The following is a 21,954-nucleotide window of genomic DNA, read 5'->3' as shown; positions in this document are numbered from 1 at the left end:
TATATATTAAAAAATATCTCTTGACTTCCAAATACCTTTCATATGTCTTGGAACACATCTTCAAGAACACTTTGGAAACACTATATCATTTTGTTAGTGCAAGGGCTCTTAACTGGAGTATGAATTTTTAACTGAAAAGTCCTGTGTAACCTTTATCTAATTTCCCTCAATGGTAATTCCTTGCAAGACTGTAGTACAATATCGTAGCCAAGATATTAACATTTATAAAATCTACTGATCATATTCATATTTCTCTAATTTTTCACTCATGTGAATATGTGTGTATGTGTGTGTCAAGTTATATACAATTTTATCACCTGTGTAGGTTCGATTATCTTGTGTCCATGAATTTTTATGAGAAAATTATTACTTTCTCATTTCCGCTACTCTGTTACTGAAATTTAGCATTTCCTTCAATTATCAAGGTAAATAAAAAGAATTCCACAGTTGTATTAGAAGTATCTGACACTCTATCATCAATAGAAATCACAGTTAGTTCTTCCAGATATCTCAAAATATCATGCTCATCAGTACTGCGAAATTAGAATAGTTTTTTAAACCTGCCAATAAATCTTAAAGCTTTAATGAAGGTGTATTTTACTATATCACAATAGTTTGATAACTATATTTTGATACATTTAGTTACTTTGTAATCTAGATATTTTCTTTATTTAAAAATATTATTTTGAGAAGAGTTTCATAAGCTTCACCAAACTGTCAAAAGGGTCTATGGCACAAAAAAATGGTTAAGTCCTTCTAGTGTAGTGGAGTAAAAACACACTGAAAAGATAGACAGAAGAGGTTGCTTTGATTTCCAGCTCTGCTACTTATTACCTACATAGCTTAGACAAATATGCAAACTCTGAGACTTAGTTTTCTCAAACAGTAAAATGGAAGTGAGACTAATTGATTGCTATGGTTCCCTCATATCTCTAAACCTCTAAAAAATCTGTTATACAAAAGCAAATAAGTCATCTTTCTTTTTACCATTTTCTGAACTAGTTCAGATTCTATAAGAATATATATTTTTTGAATTTTAAATGCTATATGGATAACTTGGAGATTGTTTTTTAGAAAATAACTTCAGACCATTTATTTATTAAAAATAATCTCTACTAACCCTCCACACACAATAGAACTGTGTACCTGGAGTTTTGGGTGCACTTACAAAGATTAACAAGATTCATTTAATTAATAATTAATTGTTTTTTGTTGTTGTTGTTGTTGTTAACAGTGGACAAAACCAATCTAGGAAGGAACTGTTATTTAGGGATTCAGAACTATCCACCCTGAGATCTGCCTCTGTGGTATGTGGATTATTTTGCACTAAAGGAAACCGAGACCCCATGTGCTCAAGAGAAACTTCTGCTCCCCTTAACTATCTAGAGGAATTTCAATTAGGAGCCTTGCCCATAATAAGAGTTATCACCAGAAATAACGTTTTATGTCCTATCTATAGGGCAGAGAGATTTTACATAAAAGAACTTGATATAAATGAGGTTCTTAGGGCCTCGTATGTTATGCTAATGAGATTCAAATGTATCATATCGTCAGTGGGGAGCCAGGGAAAGAGTTTATGGTAGGGGAATTAACATAGTTCTGTTTACATTTAGCTCAAACCACTGGTGGTGGTGGGTATAGGAAAAGGTGAGATTGGAGGCAGGGAGATAGAATGAAAGCTACAGAAAATCAATTTATGAAGATAAGTAACATGAATGAGGCTTATTTCTCTTGAAGAATAGATGGCTAAGGGTCATTTTGTTGTAGTCTTCCAATATAAGATTTATAATGTAAAAAGTTGTTGTCTAGTGTCTGATCACTAAGAAGTGGAAAAGAGAAAAGATAATAAAAATGGAGATGCTCGAGTTGGTTACCAAGTAAACTTTATTGATTATCTGGGTGATGATCTATATATTAAAGTCTTTATCTCTAGATATATTCAAAAGAATGACATTAGTGGCTGTTTTATGACAGGCAGATAACAAATGTCAGAGAGGTGTAGATGTAGGACTACTGACATTGTTTCCTTTAAAAACCTGGTGACAACTGTTATATGAAGGCAAGATTCAACTTGTGGGCTGCCAGTTCATGCGAATTGTGGTTTAGTCATTCATCTAGTCTTAGGAAGGGGTCTGAACCAGTTAGATGATCCCAGGAGATCCCATTGTGAGAAGGTGATCAACCAAATAGCATGCGTTTACTAAATGACATTTACTAAGTTCTGGGTAAAAAACAGAGATTTTACCATGTAGTTCTTGCGATCTGGGAGCTGATCATATTGTTTAGGAAACAGGGCATATGGGTGGGAAACTAACAATATAAAGGATATCAGTTCAAAAATAACTTATGATTAGCCCATAAACTTCTGTTGAGTCATATTAGGTGACATACCACATTTAAAAATCTATGTGATACTGGAAGTTTCCCTATGACGTCATTTCTGAGAAACTCAAGTCAATAGAAATAAATATATTTTAGTATGTTTTTTTCCTGCCTTACAGTTAAACCTGACCTATCTAGTCCTGATATGTAAAAGGATAAAAGGGTTAGAAATGGATAATAATGCCATAAATTCTACTTGATAATTCAATAATCAAATTAACATTTACTCCAAATATTATTCAGTTTAAGTACAAATAGTTTATAGATTTATCAGTATAAAGATGCCCTAAAATAAATAATAGCTAATAACTTGTTTATTGTTCTAAAATGAGCATTTATAATTGTTTACATTAATCCATGCTGAGAGGCAGGGTAGTATGGAAAAAGTACTGGACTGAGAATTAAGAATTTTTTCAGTTTTTATTCTGCCCCTAATTAGTACTATGATTGCCCTGCTTAAAATACTATAGTAGTAATACCAATATACTTTTTCCAAGGCATAACAAATTGGATAAAATCATCATTACTCTAGGCCCAACCAAAATATTGAGATTTGAAAGCCAAATAGAAATCATGATAAATGCAAAATAACATTGATGAATGGCCTAAACAAAATGCTAACTAGAATTCAACTACGAAGAATGTTTGACTTGATAGGTAATATGGCATTTGGGTGAGTAAAAATGTTGGGATTATATGGCAAAATTGTGGGAGAAGGTCACAATAACATAGAAGAACTTGATTCCTCTTTCACATAGAAAGCAGAGCTTTAGAGGTGAGATATACAAACTCCTTAAATATCACAATTTCATAAAAAGGCCACAAAAACAAGGAAGAAAGGAAATGGGATGAAAACATTTATCAAGTACCTATTATTTGTGAAAACATTTACAATCTATTTCACAAGTTCTTTATCCTATGAAGAAAGTAATACGGAACAATGTTTCCTCTTGGCATGTCATTTTATTTACCTGGCACAGTTGTTAAAAATACAGATTCCCTGCCATCACTTTACCTCCTAAATGATAACCAGAAGGAGAGAGCCTGATTTTATTTTCTTTATAGCACTTGCCATAAATCTGTATCTTTATATGTGACCCAGATAATTCTTACGATCAGGCAATTTTAGAAAAGACTGCTGTAGACTCTTAATGTTCACAAAGGACATACCTAAAGACATTTGGAAATTCTAAATATTGCAAATATCACTTTAATAATCATTATACTTTCTCACATAAGAGTTCTATTTTGCTGGCTAAGAATCACTACTTTCTTAGATCTCATTTTCTCTTTCTCTTCATTTCTATCACCAACACTAGTAGTTGGAAATTTGGGGTTAATTTTTCACAAAAAAAGAAACAAACAAACGAAAAAACAAAAGACTTACCACTTTGAAAGGAGTTACAGAGCAAATGAGGAGAAGGGAACTACAAAGACACACTGATGCTAGGCATGTACTTCTCTGGGTAGTTAAGTGAAAACTGGGATGTCTCATCGGTATAAATGCTGGTTTTAATTTTCATAAATTTATAACATAATGTTTGCTAAATGTTTGTTAAATAAAGCTATGTGAAAGAATGAGTTGGCAATACATTTGCCAAGTTAGCAGTTAACATCATAGCTTTTTAGGTAGTAAAATGCTAAGTTGGTCGTTTTAAAACAGAAAAGTCATTCGCTATGAGATCACTCTAGCTGAAATGCTAAGAGGTAAATTCAACCAGGGACTCTGTGGGACCGCTTTTAACATTTCCCTGACTCAAATGAATTGGAATATGTGTCATACTGATAAAAGAAAGTAAGTATGACTTTTAAAGGTGAATGAGCATGAAAGTGAGAGTGAGAGTTATTGTAGCACATAGAATGTATTTGAGGAAAATAATCCAAATTATATTCATAGGATAATGGGTACCTAGTTTGTCAGTTACACCTATAGAAAGGAGCTGTGAGTCTACATAGCCTCTCCAGACACTCAAGGATGCTTTATTGTATCCACTGGTTTTATTTTCTTTATAGCCTTGCCATGCATATTTTATTATTCATTCTTTATTTGTTTGTTGTCTATGTTGACATCTCCTACTCCCAAAACAAGATTCAAACTCCAGGAGAGTAAGGACCTTGTTTTTAGTTGTCATGCTGAATCATCAGCTCCTAGTACAAAATATACACTTATTAAATATTTGTTGAATGCCAAAGACATCATTTTAGCCTGCTGCCGTGGTCAAAAGGTCTAGAAAATACTGAACATAATCATGGTGGATATTAAATATAAAAAATACAATAGTCTATTTTGTATAAAAAATGAAAGACTTACCGCCATATCTAGAAGATGTGTTTGAGCTGGAGAAGTTCTAAATATAAGTAACAATTAATCAGAATGATTGAGGAGTAAGATCTTCAAGAGTAGAATATGAACAGTGGGCTTCTTTAATCTGAGAAGATGGAAATTGAAGGTTAGACATTTGTAAAGGAAAAGATAAAATAAAATGAATTTAGAGTACTTCATTAAATCTCTATATTTAATACCTAGTGGTTACTCTTTGGAATCCCTTCATTCAGTAGACATGCATTATGTAACAAGTACTGTGCTAGATACTGAAGTTACAAAGATGAATAAATAGAGTAGTGCATAAAACAGGGGAAAAAACTGATGTGGGTATGTCAAGGTAAGATGATCACCTATTCTGGATAATGTGATACCTATTCTGAATATTATAATATAATTAGAATTTAACCAGGTGAAGAGAGTTTGAACTAGGTAGAGAAAGCAGCAGAATTGCATGAGAAAGAACTACATGAAAAGCAAGAAGGCATGTGTGAGGGACTACAAGCCTTGTACACATTGCTTGAATGTAGCATTTGATAAAGGAATGAATAAAAAATTATGTTGGTAAGGCCAATAAGGACAATCGTGAAGAGCTTAAATAACATATTATGAAGTTTGGGCATTGCTGTGTAAAAAATATGGGCACTGAATGATTTTTTTAAGCATGGTGCTTATATGTAAATTTTAAAATAGATTGTCCTGGAAGCTTTTGGGAGGATAATTTTAAAGGAGTATATATAAGAGGTTGTGAGAACAGTTAGGAAGATGTACTTGTCTAGGCAAATGATGATGGTTACCTTAGGTAATGTGGATATTAAAGTAATGGCAAACCAAAGGAATATTGAGATTATAGCCACCAATTGGATATAGGGGGGAGAGAAGGAGAGAGAAGAGTCTTGATGACTTTGAAATTTCTAGGTTTGGTCACTGAGTAGATGCTGACAATAGCTATCAAATAATTACGAAGGGAGCAGAGTAGGTGATATGGTATTTACAGGTGAGTTTAGTTGTGATATTAATGCTTATGGAAGACATTTAGCATGCATTCAGTATTAATCTTAAACCTGAATGAGTGATATAGGTTAGAGATGTAGATATAGGAGTTAGGAATATATAGGTAAAGGTTGAGAACTTGGGGAAAGGTGTAAAATGAGAAGATAAGTGTAATGATACAGACTCTGGGAAACAGCAATATTTACTGAGCAAATGCAAGAATAGGAACACACAAAAGAAAAAAAAGAATGATTGGAGGTATACTAAATTAACTCGAGGAATGTGGTGTCTTGGAGATCAAGAGTAAAGAATTTCAGGAAAGAAGGATTGATTGTCATTAACAATATAGGAGAAATTCAGTAAAGTGAGCATTGACAAATCTTCCTTACAATTGAGAAATAGCTTACAATTAGGAAGCTATTTGTAACCTTAGCAAGATCAGTTATGAAACAGTAATGAGTACAGAATCTGGAGTCCAGGAAATCGAGGACTGAGTGGGAAGCTAAGAGAGAAATATTTATCATTAATAGAAGGATGTTTTCTTTCTTTTACATAGAGCAGTTAGAAGAGGACTGAGATTTCTAACTTCCAAGACATGATACAGATTAAAAAAAACAACTCGTTTTGAGTTCTTTACATAATTCTGTGAGTTGCAGATCCATGGTATTTATTAATAAAAGAAAGGTTGTAGGAGCATCATTAACCTGTGAAATGGATAGACATAAAAGACATTTCTTCTATTTTTATTATAACATCACTCATAAGACCATTTGTAATGTGGTCTGGATTGATAGCAAATGGATTACTATAACTCATGGGTTTATTTGCCCCACTGACATACAACTATACTAGCAGGTATGGGAATATATTATTGCATCCAACTTCTGTCAACTTAAATTGCAGTCTGAGAAGGATAATGTAATATTTTTAGCTCTCTGGCAAAAAAAAAAAAAATGATGAGAAGGAAACAACAAAAGGAAGACCTCAGGTGTAGAGTAGGAAATATCTGTCCTTGGAAATATAACACACTAATCTTGCCACTAAAATATGAACAGTGATGACCTATGCATTTGGATCAAAAGCAATAGTATTCTATCATAGCAATCTAAAATCAATCGCTAATTTGCATTAGTTATAGAACGTCAATTCTTGAAGTAGAACATCTTAGAGGAGTGTTGCTTTAGTGGAATATTGGCAGTTACTACAGCATGTAACCAAACTTGCTTTTTTCCAAATGTTATTATTCATAATTTCTACTATTTGTAGGGATTTCAGACAATGAGAGACATTGCAAATGGCATATCTGAAACTTCCCAAAATTTTAATGATTGTCTCTCTCAGTCTAGGTCATGTAGGTTTAACCTATAGTGGCATGAATCATGACATAATGTTGTCACCTAGGATGGATGTATTTTTGAGGGGCTACCCCATCCCAGGATATACTTCTCAGCTCTATAGGTCAGATGCTCGATTTGATCAGGTATCTGAATGTCACCAATTTCTCAGGCACTAGTTTACATTAGTCTAATTCAAAAAGGATCATTGTCTAAAATCCTAGTGCTGGTTTATTTGTTTTCCATGATAAACACAACAGTCTAGCAGTCTGCAATACTTAAGTTGATGATCAGGGAATAGCCTCCATACTTGAAAGTTATACCGGAAGTCCAAATATTATCAGGAGACAATAGATGAACACATAATGAGAACAACTAGAATTGGTTAGATAATTTTCACAGAATTTTGTCATGGAACTCTTGTGGTCTGATGCATTTGTCTCCATTCCAGAGATAGATCTGGTCAAGGGACTGGAATGTTCTCATGCTTTGGTTAGAATAGCCTCTACATTGTACAAGTTTTAATGCCAATTTAAATTTGTACTCTCTGACTTCTGCTTTCCTATGTTTCATATTGTTCACTCCTCTTCATTTGAGTCATTTAAAAAATACGTTTAGGTTACCTAATTGGTTATAGGCAAGCTGCGTTCTTGCTTTGGGATTGATATTTTCTCTTTTAGTATGACTTTTGCACATGTGTTATCACATCTATCATGTGCTGATTTTCTTAGTTTGAGTTTCAGATTTCTGGGTAAATGTGTCATTGTAGGCAATAGAGTGTACTGTTAGGAGCATGGGTTTTGTTCTTGCGCCAATCAAGGTATTAGTGCTGGCTTCCACACACTAGATGTAGGTCCTTGTAAAAATTAGTTAGCTTTCTTAAGCCCCAATTTACTTATTTAAATGGAGGTAATACTGTTATTTAACTCACATGGCTGTGGTGATGATTGGATAAAATAAAGCACACAAAATATACACAGCAAATAGCACATAGTAAGTACTAAAAAGTTATCCATTATTTATTACTGTATAAATAATAAATAATAGAGAAACCTTTTATTAGCACTATCACTATTGTTTATAATGCAAATATGCAAAAGATTATTAAAAATTCATCAGTAAACAACTTTAGTTTCAGTTTAAATGAAATTACTTTAACTTTCACTTAATATGCAATGATAATTAGTGCTAATTTTGAAATTAGAGCTGTTAATATTGACAATTGCTCCTCTTACACCTGAATACTTTTTTATATAGTAGCAAAACGGTGCTGCAACTTACAATATTTATTTTTAACACTTGGCAAGTTGAACTGGTTAAAGCATGAAAATGTTATTTTCAGGAAAAAAACTGTTATCTATGGTTACTTATATAGAGAGTTAGATAAACACATTGAATGTGGCTTTTTAATATTTCAGGGTCATACTGGAATTTTCCATTTTCTTTTTATTTTTCTATTACTGACCTATTATTATATATATAAAATCATTTACTTTCATAATTATATCTTACTATGTGTTTTCACTTTTCTGTGTTTTCCAAGTATAGTCCTAATTCTATTCTCCAACAACTCTTCTGTTTCCACCTTCATATACAGGACGTGTTTTGTTTCTAATCAGAGGCAGATGGTGCCTTCAGTGCCCAGAAGGCAACATAGATCCTGGAAATATCACAATGTCAGTACACACATGGTGGCTCCTTGGAGGTATCAGATGTGCAGCTTTAGTAAAGAGCATCCATGGAAATAGCTTAAATGTAGAAGGCAGGTAAGTGGGGAACCAGATGCCAGCTTCTAAAAACATAATAGAATGAAAGCATATGAAGCTGTTGTCATATGTATTGAGCAATATAATTCAACTGGATATGGCAGAACAAGATGACCTGGTACAATCTTGGTCACACAGTCAATTGGTAAGTGACAGAGAAATATTTTTGTCATGTTTGGGTTTGTTTTCCTCCTCATCGCCCTTATCTAATTTCTAACCATTGTTCAAATCCCAGATAAAATGCCACTTTCTACATGAATATCTCTTTAATGTTGATAAGAATGATATAATGTAAGTGACAATTACTTTATATATGTGTTATTTCATCCTTGCAACCACTCTTCGAGGAAGTAGATCCTCAGAAACATTAAGAAATTGGGAAGCCATTTGTTCAAAGAAGTATTGATGAGTTTGGGACTTGTGGAGAATTTGTGCCTATGGAAGAACCAGGTGAACGTTTCTAGGAAGTTGTTGGTTAGGTGAAACTGAAGTCTGAAACACAAAACAGGACTGGGTATAAAGTTTTGGGAGTATTTAGCAATTAAAGATGGTAGCTTAGCACAAGAGAATAGATGGAATTGCATAGAAAGAGTATCTGAAATGAGGGAATATGCCAAGGAAAAAAATCAAGGTGTCTGAGGACAAAACTCAGGGAGATACTAGTATTTAAAGGGTGAATGGAAACATAGCAGACAGCAAAAGGAAACTAAGAAGGAGAGGCCAGAAAGAAGATAAATGAATAGAGTTTGGTGTCACAGAATAAAAGGGAGGGAGAACTGAGTTTCAAAAAGGGAGTGGTCATCAGAGTCAAAGATTACAGAAAGGTCAAATTATAAGAAATTTGGATTATTAGAGGGGAGAAGGTCATCCTTATGTGGTGCCCTTATAATATTTTCTGCAGTTTTATGGGTAGAAATTAAGGTATAGGAAATGTAGACAAAAACATTATACAGCATGGAAGAAGCTTGAACATGCTCATACCATAACTGGGAAGGAGCTAATAGAGAGGAAGGGGCTGAAATAGAGAAGAGAGTGGAGAGATTATGACTGGATTGAACTCCCTGAGTAGATGGGAGATGCTGGGATCCAAGTTACAGGTGAGGGATGTAGCTTTAAAGTTGAGAAGAGAACATTCTTCTGTGAGACAAAGAAAGGCGGGAGCTATGTAGAAGGCTTGAGGACAGGAGGGCAATTGAGAGATAAAAGAGAAGATGAGTAAAGAGCAGTTCTCCTCGCTCATTCCATAATGGAAATCCCCACTACATGGTTTGTGGTGTCCTTTGGAAACCCCCATAAACATCTGAGATCTAACATCTTCATTATGATGCACTTCTCCCATACGTATTCATAAACACTGTCTCACCATCCATCAGAATGCTCGTTTAGAATGCTGAAATCCAAAATGTCCTTCCCTCCTTGTCATTGAATCAGGTAACTCATCTTTATTGTGGCCTTCTGTTCTTAATAGCTTCCTATAACATCTTGGTCTGGTTTCCCTTTCCTCCTTATCCACTCAGCCGACACAGCAGTCCTCTTTCTAGTGCCCCTAGCCAGCTTTCACCAATGGTTTTAGCCTTGTAATCCTCCACAGTTCCCAGGTTCTCTCTTCACTTATATACAGTGTACATAGCTAAACCTGTGTAAGGGCAGAAAACTTCTTCCTTCTTCCCTTTTATGTGCTTTAGCTTGTCTAATAATTAAATTAACATGTGACATATCAACAGGAGAAAAATTTCATATGTATGGAAGCCCCACGGAAATATGAGACTCGAAGTGACTAAAGCAGGTAGCTTTTATGTCTTTTAGCCAAAGAAATGATATATTTGTGAAGAATTGACAAGACAAGAGGTTTGGGTTTGGAGTAGTAAAATTAGTGAAGAAGTATCAAGTTTATGTATGTATGTATGTATGTATTTATGTATGTATGTATGTATGCATGTATGTATGTATTTAATACAGCCTTCTGACTGTAAATTCCCTATTTCTGGTCATAAGGATGTATTCTACCCTCTTTTCACATGGGAGGTTTATTTTCTGCTTTCAGGGGGACTAAGGAGGGTCAACTTCCCTTCTGGCACCAGCTGTTTCTTAAGTAACTTTAATTTGAAATTAACAATTGATAAAGTGGTATATTTTGGGGTGGCGTATTCTGCTCTCCTTCACCTGGTTCCTACTACTGCTCCAACATGCAGCCTCATCACCTGCCCCATGGCAGTAGTGTGAGCTTAGTCTTCCCTCTCACTGTCCTGCCCCTTTTCTGGGTTTTGGTAGACCCAAGCTCACACTCTGCTGAACCTCTCTGAACCTGGGGTCCTGAAACCCAGTTTTCTCCACCTCGACTCCCTTCCTTTCCCAGAAGTTTTCTTACCTCCTCTGACCCACTCTGCCTTTTACGCCAGGTGTGTGTGTGTGTGTGTGTGTGTGTGTGTGTGTGTGTGTGTGTGTGTGTGAGAGAGAGAGAGAGAGAGGAACTCCCATCGCAGCCCTTGGGTGTGTGAGTGGCCACTATTAGTGTCTCCAAGAACTCCACAGTGCCCCCCTGGCCATCCAAGAGCACTGTAGTACCCAGTGCAGCCATTCTGCCTGTTAACCCCATAGGGGGCGGTCCGCCGAGGGAAGTCAGCCCCAGCAGTCCTTGTGGCGTGACTCATAGGTCGTCCCTGTGACGTGTCACGCCGTTGCCTGGTAGGGGTTGGCGTGGTGAAGGAGTCTGCTTTACTCTTCGTGAGGAAAACAAAGGAGTGAAGGAAGAGACAGGCCGAGGAGGAGGCCAGGACTAGGACTGAACTAGATCAAAGAGGTGAGGGACGGACCTCTTGGCAGCCGCAGCCATTACCTGTGGTGATGGGGCAGGGGCGTCATCGTCTGTGAGGGATCGGTTGAATAGAACACGGCAGCCATGACAACGAGGTGATCAGGTTCATCAACAATGAAATCCTCATGAATGGGGGCACCCCAGATTTCTATGTGACCTTCTGCTCATGGCTCTGGAATGAAGTAGAGGATTGGCTTTGGGCTGTCCTGGCTGACCCTCAGGTGCCGTGAGCTCTCAAGATAGCCTGCACCTGGAGTGCGCTGGCCTTGAGCGTGTGTGTGGCCGCAAGGCAGAGGGACCAGCAGGTACCCTGAGTCCACTGGTTGCAGGAGCAGGTGGAAGAGTGTGAGGTGGCTTCCTGGACTCTGGCTTCCCAGCTGCAGCGGCTACTTGAGGAGTGTGAGGAGATAGCCTTGCAGCTATGTAGCACTCTGGCCTCCCTGCGCCAGGTGACAGATGAGTGTTGCGCCGTCGATTGCTCCAGGTAGAGAGGTCTGCACAGGCCAACCCACTGCCTCAGGAGGCTGTGCCTGTACCGGAAACCCAACAGTGTGGGGCTGCAGCATGGCCCATGGATGCACAGGAACAGGGCAAGATGGTGGCTACAGAGATGCAGAGCATAGCACACTTGAGGACCCAGATGGCAGCCTCAGCAGCTGTGCTTTACATGTCAGGATCCCCAAGTCCCTGGGTCCAAGCTATACAACAACCTCTGCCAATGCCACATCCATTCCCATTCCATGTGCCATTCCCAATGGGATTCCCATACTCAATACCTCTACCACTCTCAGTAGTCATGGAAGCAGAAGCTACAGCAGCAGCACAGCAGCAGCAGCAGCAGCAGCAGCAGCAGCAGCAGCAGCAGCAGCAGCAGCAGCATGTGTACCCCAGATGCCTCCTCTGAGAATTTACTCACCTGGTCTGTGGGTTGCAGTGGGGGCCCAGGAGGAGATGGCCCATCCATGTGACCAGAGATGCTATTGCCAGTGGGAATATCCTGAGACTATACAGGGGGACTGTCCCCTGGGAGAAAGCACAAACCGTAACCAAGTGGAAGGTCCTATCTGTCCCCAGGGGATAACTTTCCTGGGTGACATCTGAGGACAGAACCAGAAGGAATGTCCAGTAATGCTCCAGGAGAAGTACTCTCTGGGAAACAGCAAAAGCCACAGTCAAGAAGAAGATCCAGTGAAGTCCCAGGAGATGACCCCTCTAGGGGACAGCGAGAGCTACAGCCAAGAAGAAGATACAGAGTAGTCCCCAAAGATAACTCCTCTGGGGAACAGCAAGAGCCACAGCCAGGAAGAAGGTCTAGTGATGTCACCAGGAATGGCACCCCTGGGGTATGGCAAAAGCCACAGCCAAGAAGAAAGTCCAGTAATGCCCCCCCCCGGGAATGGCAAGAGCCACAGCCAAGAAGAAGATCCAGAAAGGTCCCCAGGGATAACTCCTCTGGGGAACAGCAAGAGACACAGCCAGGAAGAAGGTCCAGTGATATCCCAGGGGCCATTCCCCCTGGGGAACAATAGCCACAGCCAGAAAGAAGGTCCAGTGACATCCCTGGGAATGTCTCCCCTGGGGAATGGCAAGAGCCACAGCCAAGAAGAAGATCTAGTGAAGTCACCAGGAATGTCACCTCTGGGGAATGGCAAAAGCCACAGCCAAGAAGAAGATCCAGTGACGTCCCTGAGGATGTTCCCCCTGGGGAACGTCAAGAGCCATAGCCAAGGCGAAGGTCTACTGATGCGCCAGGAGAAGTACTTCTTGGAGAACTGCAAAGGCCATAGCCAAGAAGAAGGTCCAGTGATGTCCCAGGGAACATCCTCCATGGGAAACAGCAAGAGTCACAGTCAAGAAAGTCCAGAGAGTCCCCAGGGGATGTCCCCTTTGGGCGACAGCAGGAGCAGTGGTTTGAGAAATAGACCAAAGAAATGACAGCCTCAGGGGCAGAAGTCTAAGCAACCAAAAGGGAAAAAAAAGTGTCAGAATGCCAGCACCTGGAAATGTCTGCTTCACACTACAGTCCAGATAATTAGGGCTGCCCATGATGTAAAGTGATGAATTTTTCATGGCGCAAGGCCTGCTATGAATGCAAGAAAGTCTGTATAACAGTTTAGAGTGGAGGCCTAGACCCAGGAAAAACTCACTAATTTCAGGATGGTAAGTAAGAATGGGAACACTCCAAAAAAACCCAATTTCCTAAGACCCTCTTCTGATCAAAAAGTAACATTTACTTCACATAAAATTTGAAAACCAAAATTATGATACAGAAAATTAAATAATCTATTATCCCATTAGCCAAATTAACCATATTTTATCATTCTGAGTACACACAAATATATAAATATTTATATTCTTATTTAACAAAGATGGACTACTTTTGAGTATCATACTTATCCTTTATTATTTTTTTTAATTAGAGTGGATGACATTGGTTAATAAAAACAGGTAGGTTTCAAGTGTACAATCCAATAATATGTCATATGTATATTACATTTAGTGTTCACCATCCAAAGTTAAATTTCTTTTCACCACCAAATATTTGACCCCTCTTATCCCTATCTACCTCCCCCTCTCCCTTCCCTTGGTAACCACAAATCTACTGTCATTGTCCATGAGTCTCTGGTTGCTTGTCAAGTTTGTTACTCGTTGTTTTCTATTCCACATATGAGTGAAATCATATGGTTCTCAGTTTTTCTGTCTGACATTTCTCATAGCATGATAATCTCAAGATCCATCCATGCTGTCTCAAACGGCAGTATTTGATCTATTCTTATGACTGAGTAATATTCCATTGTATATACATACCACTTTTATACCCAGTCATCTATTGATGGGCATTCCAGTTGTTTTCATGTTTTGGCAACTGTGGACAGTGATGCTATGAACATCAGAGTTCATATATCTTTATGGATAAATGTTTTCAAGTTTTTGGGTAAATACCTAGAAGAGGGATTGCTGGGTCATATGGTAATTCTATTCTTAGTTTTTTGAAGAACCTCCATACTGTTTTCCATAGTGTCTGTACCAATTTACAGTCCCACCAGCAGTGTATGAGGTTCTGTTTTCTCTACAACCTCTCTAAAATCTGTTATTATATGCCCTGTTGATGATACCCATTCTAACAGGTGTGTGATGGTATCTCATTGTTGTTTTGATTTGCATTTCCCTAATAGTGAGTGAAGTTGAACATCTTTTCATATATCTATTGGACATTTGTATGTCTTCCTGGGAGAAATGTCTGTTCAAGTCCTCTGCCCATTTTTTTAACTGGATTGTAAGTTTTTTTAATTGTTGAACTGTATGAGTTATTTATATATTTTGGAAATTAGGCCCTTATCAGAGGCATTGTTTGTAAATATATTCGCCAATTCAGGTGGTTGCCTCTTTGATTCATTGATGGTTTCTTTTGCTGTGCAGAGCTATTTAGTTTGATAGAGTTCATTAATTTATTTTTTCTTTTACTTCCCTTGCCTTTGAGGTCAAATTCATAAAGTCTTCTCTAAATCCAGTCTATGCATTTAATACCTATGTTTTCTTCTATGGAATTTATTGTTTCAGGTCTTGTATTCAGGTCTTTGATCTATTTTGAGTTAATTTGGGTGTATGGCTATAGATAGCAAGCTAGTTTGTTAGCTGAGGTTTTGTTGTATGTAACCTTTATTACGTGGAGGTACTTTCCCTCTATACTCATTTTATTAAGTGTTTTAATCATAAATGGATGCTGTATCTTGTCAAAGACTTTTTCCGCACCTATTGATATGATCACATGATTCTTATTTTTTAATTTGTTCTTGTGGTGTATCACATTAATCAATTTGCATTTGTTGAAACATCCCTATGCCCCTGGGGATGACGCCCAATTGATCTTGGTTTATAATCTTTTTAATATGTTGTGGTTTTTTTTTCAATTTACTAATATTTTATTTAGGATTTTGCATCTGTGCTCATGAGAGATATTGGTCTATAGTTTTCTTTTTTCTTTTTTTGTTTTATCTTTACCAGGTTTTGGTATCTGAGTAATTTTGTCCTCATAAAATGAGTTAGGAAGTATTGCCTTGTCTTCAATTTTTTGCAAAAGTTTGAGAGGAACAGGTATTAAATCTTTGAATGTTTGGTAGAATTAATTGGTGAAGGCATCCAGTCCTCAACTTTTACTTTTTGGAAAGTTTTTGATGATTGTTTCGATCTTCATACTGTTGAATGGTTTATTTAGATTTTCCAGTTCTTCATGATTCAGTCTAGGAAAATTGTATATTTCTAAGAACTTGTCCATTTCTTCTAGGTTATTAAATTTGGTGGAGTATAATTTTTCATAATATTCTTATATGATGTTTTGTATTTCTGTGGTATCTGTCATAGCATCTCCTCTTTCATTTTTGATTTTGTTTGTTTGTGTCCTTTCTCTATTTTCCTTAGTGAGTCTAGCCAGGGGTCTGTCAATTTTATTAATAATCTCAAAGAATCAGTTTTGTTGTATTAATAATTATATTGTCTTTTTATTTCTCAATTTTATTTAATTCTGCGCCAATTTTTATTATTTTCTTCCTTCTGACTTTAGGCTTCATTTGTTCTTTTTCTATTTTTTTAATGCATAAATTTAGGTTGTTTATTTGGGATCATGTTTCTTGAGAGAGGCTTATAATGATATGAACTTTCCTATTATTACTTCTTTTACTGTGTCTCAAAAATTTTAATATGTTATATTTTCATTTTTTGTTTGTTTTTATGTATCTCTTGATCTCTCCTTTTATTTCTTCTATGACCCAGTTGTTCTTTAGTAGCGTGTTGTTTCATCTCCATGTATTTGTGGTTCTTTTCAATTTTTTTTTTATAGTTGATTTCTAGTTTCAAAGAATTATGGACAGAGAATATGCTTGGTATGATTTCAGTCTTTTAAAAAATGTTTAGGCTACTTTTGTGCCCCCAAATATTGTATATCCTTGAGACTGTTTCATGTACTAAAGAAGAATGTTGTTTTGGGATGAAAGGCTCTGTAAATTTCAATTATGTCCAATTGGTGAAATGTGTCAATTAAGGTTGATATTTACTGATTTTCTGTTTGGATGATCTATCTGTAGCTGACAGTGGGGTATTTAGGTCCCTTACTATAATTGCGTTTTTGTCAGTTACTCCTTTTAGTTCAGTTAGTAATGTTTTATATATTGCAGGGCTACCTGATTGGGGCATAAATATTAATAAGTGTTACGTCTTCTTGATGTGTGGTTCCTTTTATCATTATGAAGTGTCCATCATGTCTCTCATTAGCTATTTTATCTTGAAGTCCATTTTGTCAGATATAAGTATGGCTACACCCACTTTTCTCAGGATGCCACTTGCTTGGAATGTCATTTTCCACCCTTTCACAGTCTATATTTGTCCTTGCAGCTGAGATGTGTCTCTTGAAGGCATCATATGGTTGGGTTTCATTTTTTGATCCAATCTGCAATTCTGTGCTTTTTTATTGGTGAGTTCAGTCCATTTACATTTAAGGTGATTGTTGAAATATGATGTTTTCTTATAATCATTTTATCTTTTCTTTTGTTGTAGTTCAGTGTCTCCATTGTTTCTTTGTCCTTGTGTTTTGTCTGTTATTTTCATTTGTTGATGTTTTATGATTTTTCCCTCTGTTCTGTGTTTTATTTTTTGTTATGTGTCTGAGTTCTGGAGTTTCATGTATGGTTACCACACACATACACATATACACACATACATACAGTAATCTTTTTTTCTTCTGTGTGTGCCTTATTTCCATTTTCCTTTGCAGAGTCAGACCTTTAGTTCCTCCCTTTTTCTGTTTCTGTCATCTTGCATTTTCCCTCTTTATGCTGTATGTTTCTTTGTAAGTTGCAGTAGCTGTTGTCTTCTTTTCTTTTTAAAGTATTTTTTAATCTTTAACCATTATGTGATATTTAAGCTTATTATACCCTGATCTTAATAAGGGTTGCACTTTCCTGCTTCTGTCTGCCTGTTGGTCTTCTTATATATTGTTATGTATTTTTCCCCTTTGTTTCAGGTTAAATGACCCCCTTCAGTATTTCCTGTAATATAGGCCTTATGGTGGAGAATTTCTTCAGCTTATGTGTGTCTGAAAATGCCTTTATTTCTCCTGCATATGTAAAGGAGAGCTTTGCTGGATATATTATTCTTGGCTGGTGATTTCTTTCTTTCAGTAGTTTGAATATTTGGTTCTACTCCCTCCTAGCTTACAAGGTTTGTGCTGAGAAGTCTGATGATAATTTAATGGGTTTTCCTTTATAGATTACTGTCTTTTTTCCTTTGGGTGCATTTAGAATTCTTTCATTAATTTTTAATGAAGAAATAAATTAATTCTGTCATTAATTTTTGCCAATTTTAATATGATGTTTCTTGGAGAAGGCCTTTTTGGGTTGAGTTAATTGGGTGTTCTTTTTGCTTCTTGAATTCAGAAATCCAGTTCTTTCCATAGATTTTGGAAATTCTCATCAACTATTTTTTCGAATATTCTCTCTGCTCCCTCTGCCCTCTCCTCTTCTGGTATATGCATTATTCTTATGTTGCTTTGCCTGATGGTGTCAGGTAGTTGTTGTAGAATTCTTTTATTTTTCTGTCTCTCTCAAGTCTCCCTCTTCTTCTAGCTGCATCATTTCCAGATTTCTCTCTTTGATATCACTCATTCTTTTTTCCATCTGGTCAGTTCTGTTTCCTTGGCTTGCTATTTCATCATTCATCTTTTTTCATGAGTTCTTTATTTCCAGAAGTTCTATTTGGTTCTTTTTTAGAGTTTCAATCTCCTTGGTAAAGTATTCTCATTGTTCATTAATTTTGTTTCTATGTTATTGGAACTGCCTATCAGGATTTTCCTGCATCTCACTGAGTTTTTTTCAGAAGAGCAATCTTGAATTCTGTCATTTAAATTGCATATTTCTATATCTTTAAGCTTATTTTCTGGAGATTTTTCATTTTCTTTTTGAGCTACCTTGTCACCTTGGTTGTTCATGGTGTTTGATGGACTATTTCTCTGCCTGGGAATAATGGGAGTGTTCTCTGCCTTAAAAAAAAAAAATGTTACAGAGTGATCTCTCTTTAGCAGGTTGATAAGAAGAGGTTTCCTTTGATTTCCAGAAGATGACCCCCAAGCCTCTTGCAGTGCTCAAGCCTGTTAGATACCTGCTTTGAGGTTAAGGATGCCCTTTCTTTCTCTTGAAGGGTATGTATCTTTTCTGTGTCCAGCTTGCCGCAGTCCCAGAGTTCCACTGCTGTGACAGAATGTGAATGGTGTTGGGATTCCAAGCCTCTGAAAAGGCCTTGAAGTCCTGGTAATACTCCCACTGTTAGGTGTATTGCTCTGCTACTTCGTTGTGAATCAGCCTGACTGATGGAGGGTGGGGTGAATTGGGAGAGGTCAGCTTTGTGTATGACTGTTTTCCTTCCAGTGATGCTGAGACAGGCTTCAGCTGCTTTCCATCTATATCACCTCCCTTTTCTCTGGGACTGGTGGCTGTGTATGTTTCAGTTCTCATTTGGAGTGGTCCCCTCTGGTTTGGTGTTCAGGCTGGGAGAGTACTGCAGAGGGAGGGTGCACTCTGGGATGGTGGAGGATGGCAACCAGGCTCTGTGACTCAGCTTTCTTTCTGGAAAAGATGGTTGCTAAGACACAGTTGTTGCTCCTCCATGCTTGGTCTCTGCCCTGCTCCTTGGTCTTTGCTGTGTGGAATATACTTATCTCTCAGGCAGGACTGTTTGGGGCTTCAAAGGACCAGGAAACTGGCATGTTGTTGTTTCTCTACTCCTTGCCCTGCCTGGAGCTCTGGACTGCTTTCTGCAGTGCCTGACTCTGTCTCTCTCTGCTTCCCTGTCTCATGCACCTTAATATCGCACCTTCTGATGCTCTCATGAGCATATTTCTCAGACATACTTTGTGTGCAGAATGTGTTATTTGTTTAGATGTAGATATTCAGCTCCTTATAGTTTCAAGGGGAGAGATCAGGGGAGAGTTCTCACACCACTGTGCTTCCGACATCACTTCTACTTATTCTTTAAATAGAGGATTTCTGCTAATTGCATTTAAGTTCACAGGTGGTGGATTCTGGATTGCTGATGTTGATTGAGTGACTCCCTGGAGACACTGAAGTCATAAAGCCCATTTCCCCCTCTTCTTTTTCCATTCCTTTCTGTTTTCTTATTAACCTCTTTTTTTTTTCTGAAAATTCCATGTCTTTGGCTGGAAACAGCCATGTGTTTTTTAGAGTTATATGCTCTATTGAATTTAGGAGCACTGCTTTTTTCTTGAAAATGCTATTTTTTCTTTGTAAACTATTGCAGTGTTCATGTTTGCTTCTTGTCTTTATTTAAGTTTTACAGATGAGGGCCTGTTTTTGTGTCTCTGAGCCCTACGGAATTTGCTTGTTGCTGAAGAAGCTGAACTTGTCCCATTAGAAGATTTTCCGAGATCCCAAAGAAATCACACCTCAATTCTGACTGACCCATGCCTTAGTGAGACCTCTACTGGCTGGAGCAGAGAAGAGTGAGAGAAGTCAGAGAAGAAGATATACTTTGGTAATTATTAGGGGGAAAAAGAAAGCAAAAGTTTTATTAGAATTTCTTTTCTCTGTTGAGGCAAGCAGGCAATTCGGAAAAGTTGGAGTGGGGATTCAATGTTAAATTCTATAGACGATAGCAAATTTGATGAATTTTATTTAACTCATTAAACAACATTATTAATGCTTAGCGTATTAAGAACTAGAACTATATGGTATTATCTGGTACATAACAACATAAATCTATTTGATGAGTTTGGTTAGATTACAGGAGAGAGCACATTTTGAAATACAAAGTAGATCAGAGGTGACTTCTTTGCCTTGCATGTAGTGTAGCCTTTGGGTAAACCGAACTGATATAACATCCAGATACTTTTGCAGTTTTGGGAGCAACATCAAAGAGACTTTCATGAAAGGACTTGAGTGATATAACTGCTCATTTTATTGGTCCTGGGTGAGACAAATGAGCAGTGGCAAAGATTGGGAAAGTGGTCTCTCAAGAATGCAAGCAGGACTTTACTTTGCTGATTTCCTCCCTTGAGAGGGACAGCTATTCTGGTTGTCTGAAAGACCACTGTGTGACTCTCTTAAAGAAGGGCAGTGCTTGGGGGAGTGTTAGCCCTCAGCCTCAGCCACTTTCATTTCAAGTCCCTTTCCAGTAGAGAGTGGATAAAGAGCAAAATGGATTCCAAGGACAGATATTGTGCTTCTCTTGGGAAGAGTAATTTGATTTAAAATAGACTGACTGGTACCAGCACTCTTGTGAATGCTCCTCAGCCCCTTGTCTTTCACTTGGTATATTCTCTGTGGGCTCTCGACTCCCCTGAGGCAAATGCTACAAGCAAGGAAGAAGTCAGGGTAGTGACCAGGGAGTGGAAGGTTAGATCAGCCTCCAGTCTGAACGAAAGATGTCCTAGAGTTTCCCTCATAAGATCCCAGCTCACCAAGTTCAACCTTTGTCAGGGTTTTTCTGATTTTAACTAGTAATAAAGCATGTGCACTTGCCTGCTGTGTCTTCTGTGTAGTATGAATCTTAGGGCAGTTTGCTCAGAGTGGGCAGCTTAAATCTGCAACTTTTTTTTTATTACACTGAAGTGAAGGATAATTCAAAATCATTCACTATTGAAAGTCCCCTCTTCCTGATAAGTACCAAAGAATGGGATGGGGAGGGACTTTTATGGAGCCTTCAGTTCATTGTGATCATTCCTGGTACTCTCACTGTCCAAGTGCGCATGGTCACTTGAAGGTGTACATGTCTACTTCTCTAGGGCCAGTAGGGATTGGAGGTATCTGCCAATGCTGGAGGCCCTGATGCCTAGGGTCCAGCCCCCTTATATGTAACTTCTGGGGTCCTGGCAGGGAGTAAGGAGTACTTGGGTATTATAGCAGTATTCTCTTTCCTTTCTCTCTGTTTTCTAAGCCACTCCTCTCTCCCTTAACATAATTCAGACAAGATGATCAGGATTATAGACAACCAAATACAGGCTGGTAATATAAATTTCCCCTGAGATAAAGAGGAAAAGATCTGGATACCTTCTTGGAATGTGTATGGTGAGGTGAAGGATTGGAGGACAAAAATGATTCTGTTATACCAGAAATCTCTCTTCTCTCAGAGATATGACTAATAGTGAGGTCCTTGGTTACCTGGGATAGGAATACAGGAAAAGAAGAGAGCTCTTGTGATGAACAAACAACTATTTTGAAGGGGTGGAGAGGATACACTATGATTTTTTGTGGATCCTAACTTTCCTTGTACATTTGAAAAGATGGGCATGCACGGGTATTTTTCCTGCTGGGTATAAATTTAGTACCAGTGCAATAG

At 37.6% G+C, this 21,954-nt stretch overlaps 1 protein-coding gene across 1 annotated transcript in view; it reads left to right on the top strand.

Moving 5' to 3' along the window:
* TEX13C (TEX13 family member C) overlaps nucleotides 1–13,548 on the top strand; it is an 82,632-nt gene extending 69,084 nt beyond the window's left edge. The window contains 3 exon segments of the mRNA XM_023522175.1: nucleotides 11,686–12,072; nucleotides 12,075–12,414; nucleotides 12,480–13,548. Of these exon segments, the coding sequence (XP_023377943.1) occupies nucleotides 11,686–12,072; nucleotides 12,075–12,414; nucleotides 12,480–13,548 (1,796 nt within the window).
* The last annotated feature ends 8,406 nt before the right edge of the window (nucleotides 13,549–21,954 follow it).

The sequence above is a fragment of the Pteropus vampyrus genome, unplaced genomic scaffold (assembly GCF_000151845.1).
Source record: "Pteropus vampyrus isolate Shadow unplaced genomic scaffold, Pvam_2.0 Scaffold335, whole genome shotgun sequence".
Classification (NCBI taxonomy): domain Eukaryota; kingdom Metazoa; phylum Chordata; class Mammalia; order Chiroptera; family Pteropodidae; genus Pteropus; species Pteropus vampyrus.
This window is presented reverse-complemented; position numbering and strand designations above follow the sequence as displayed.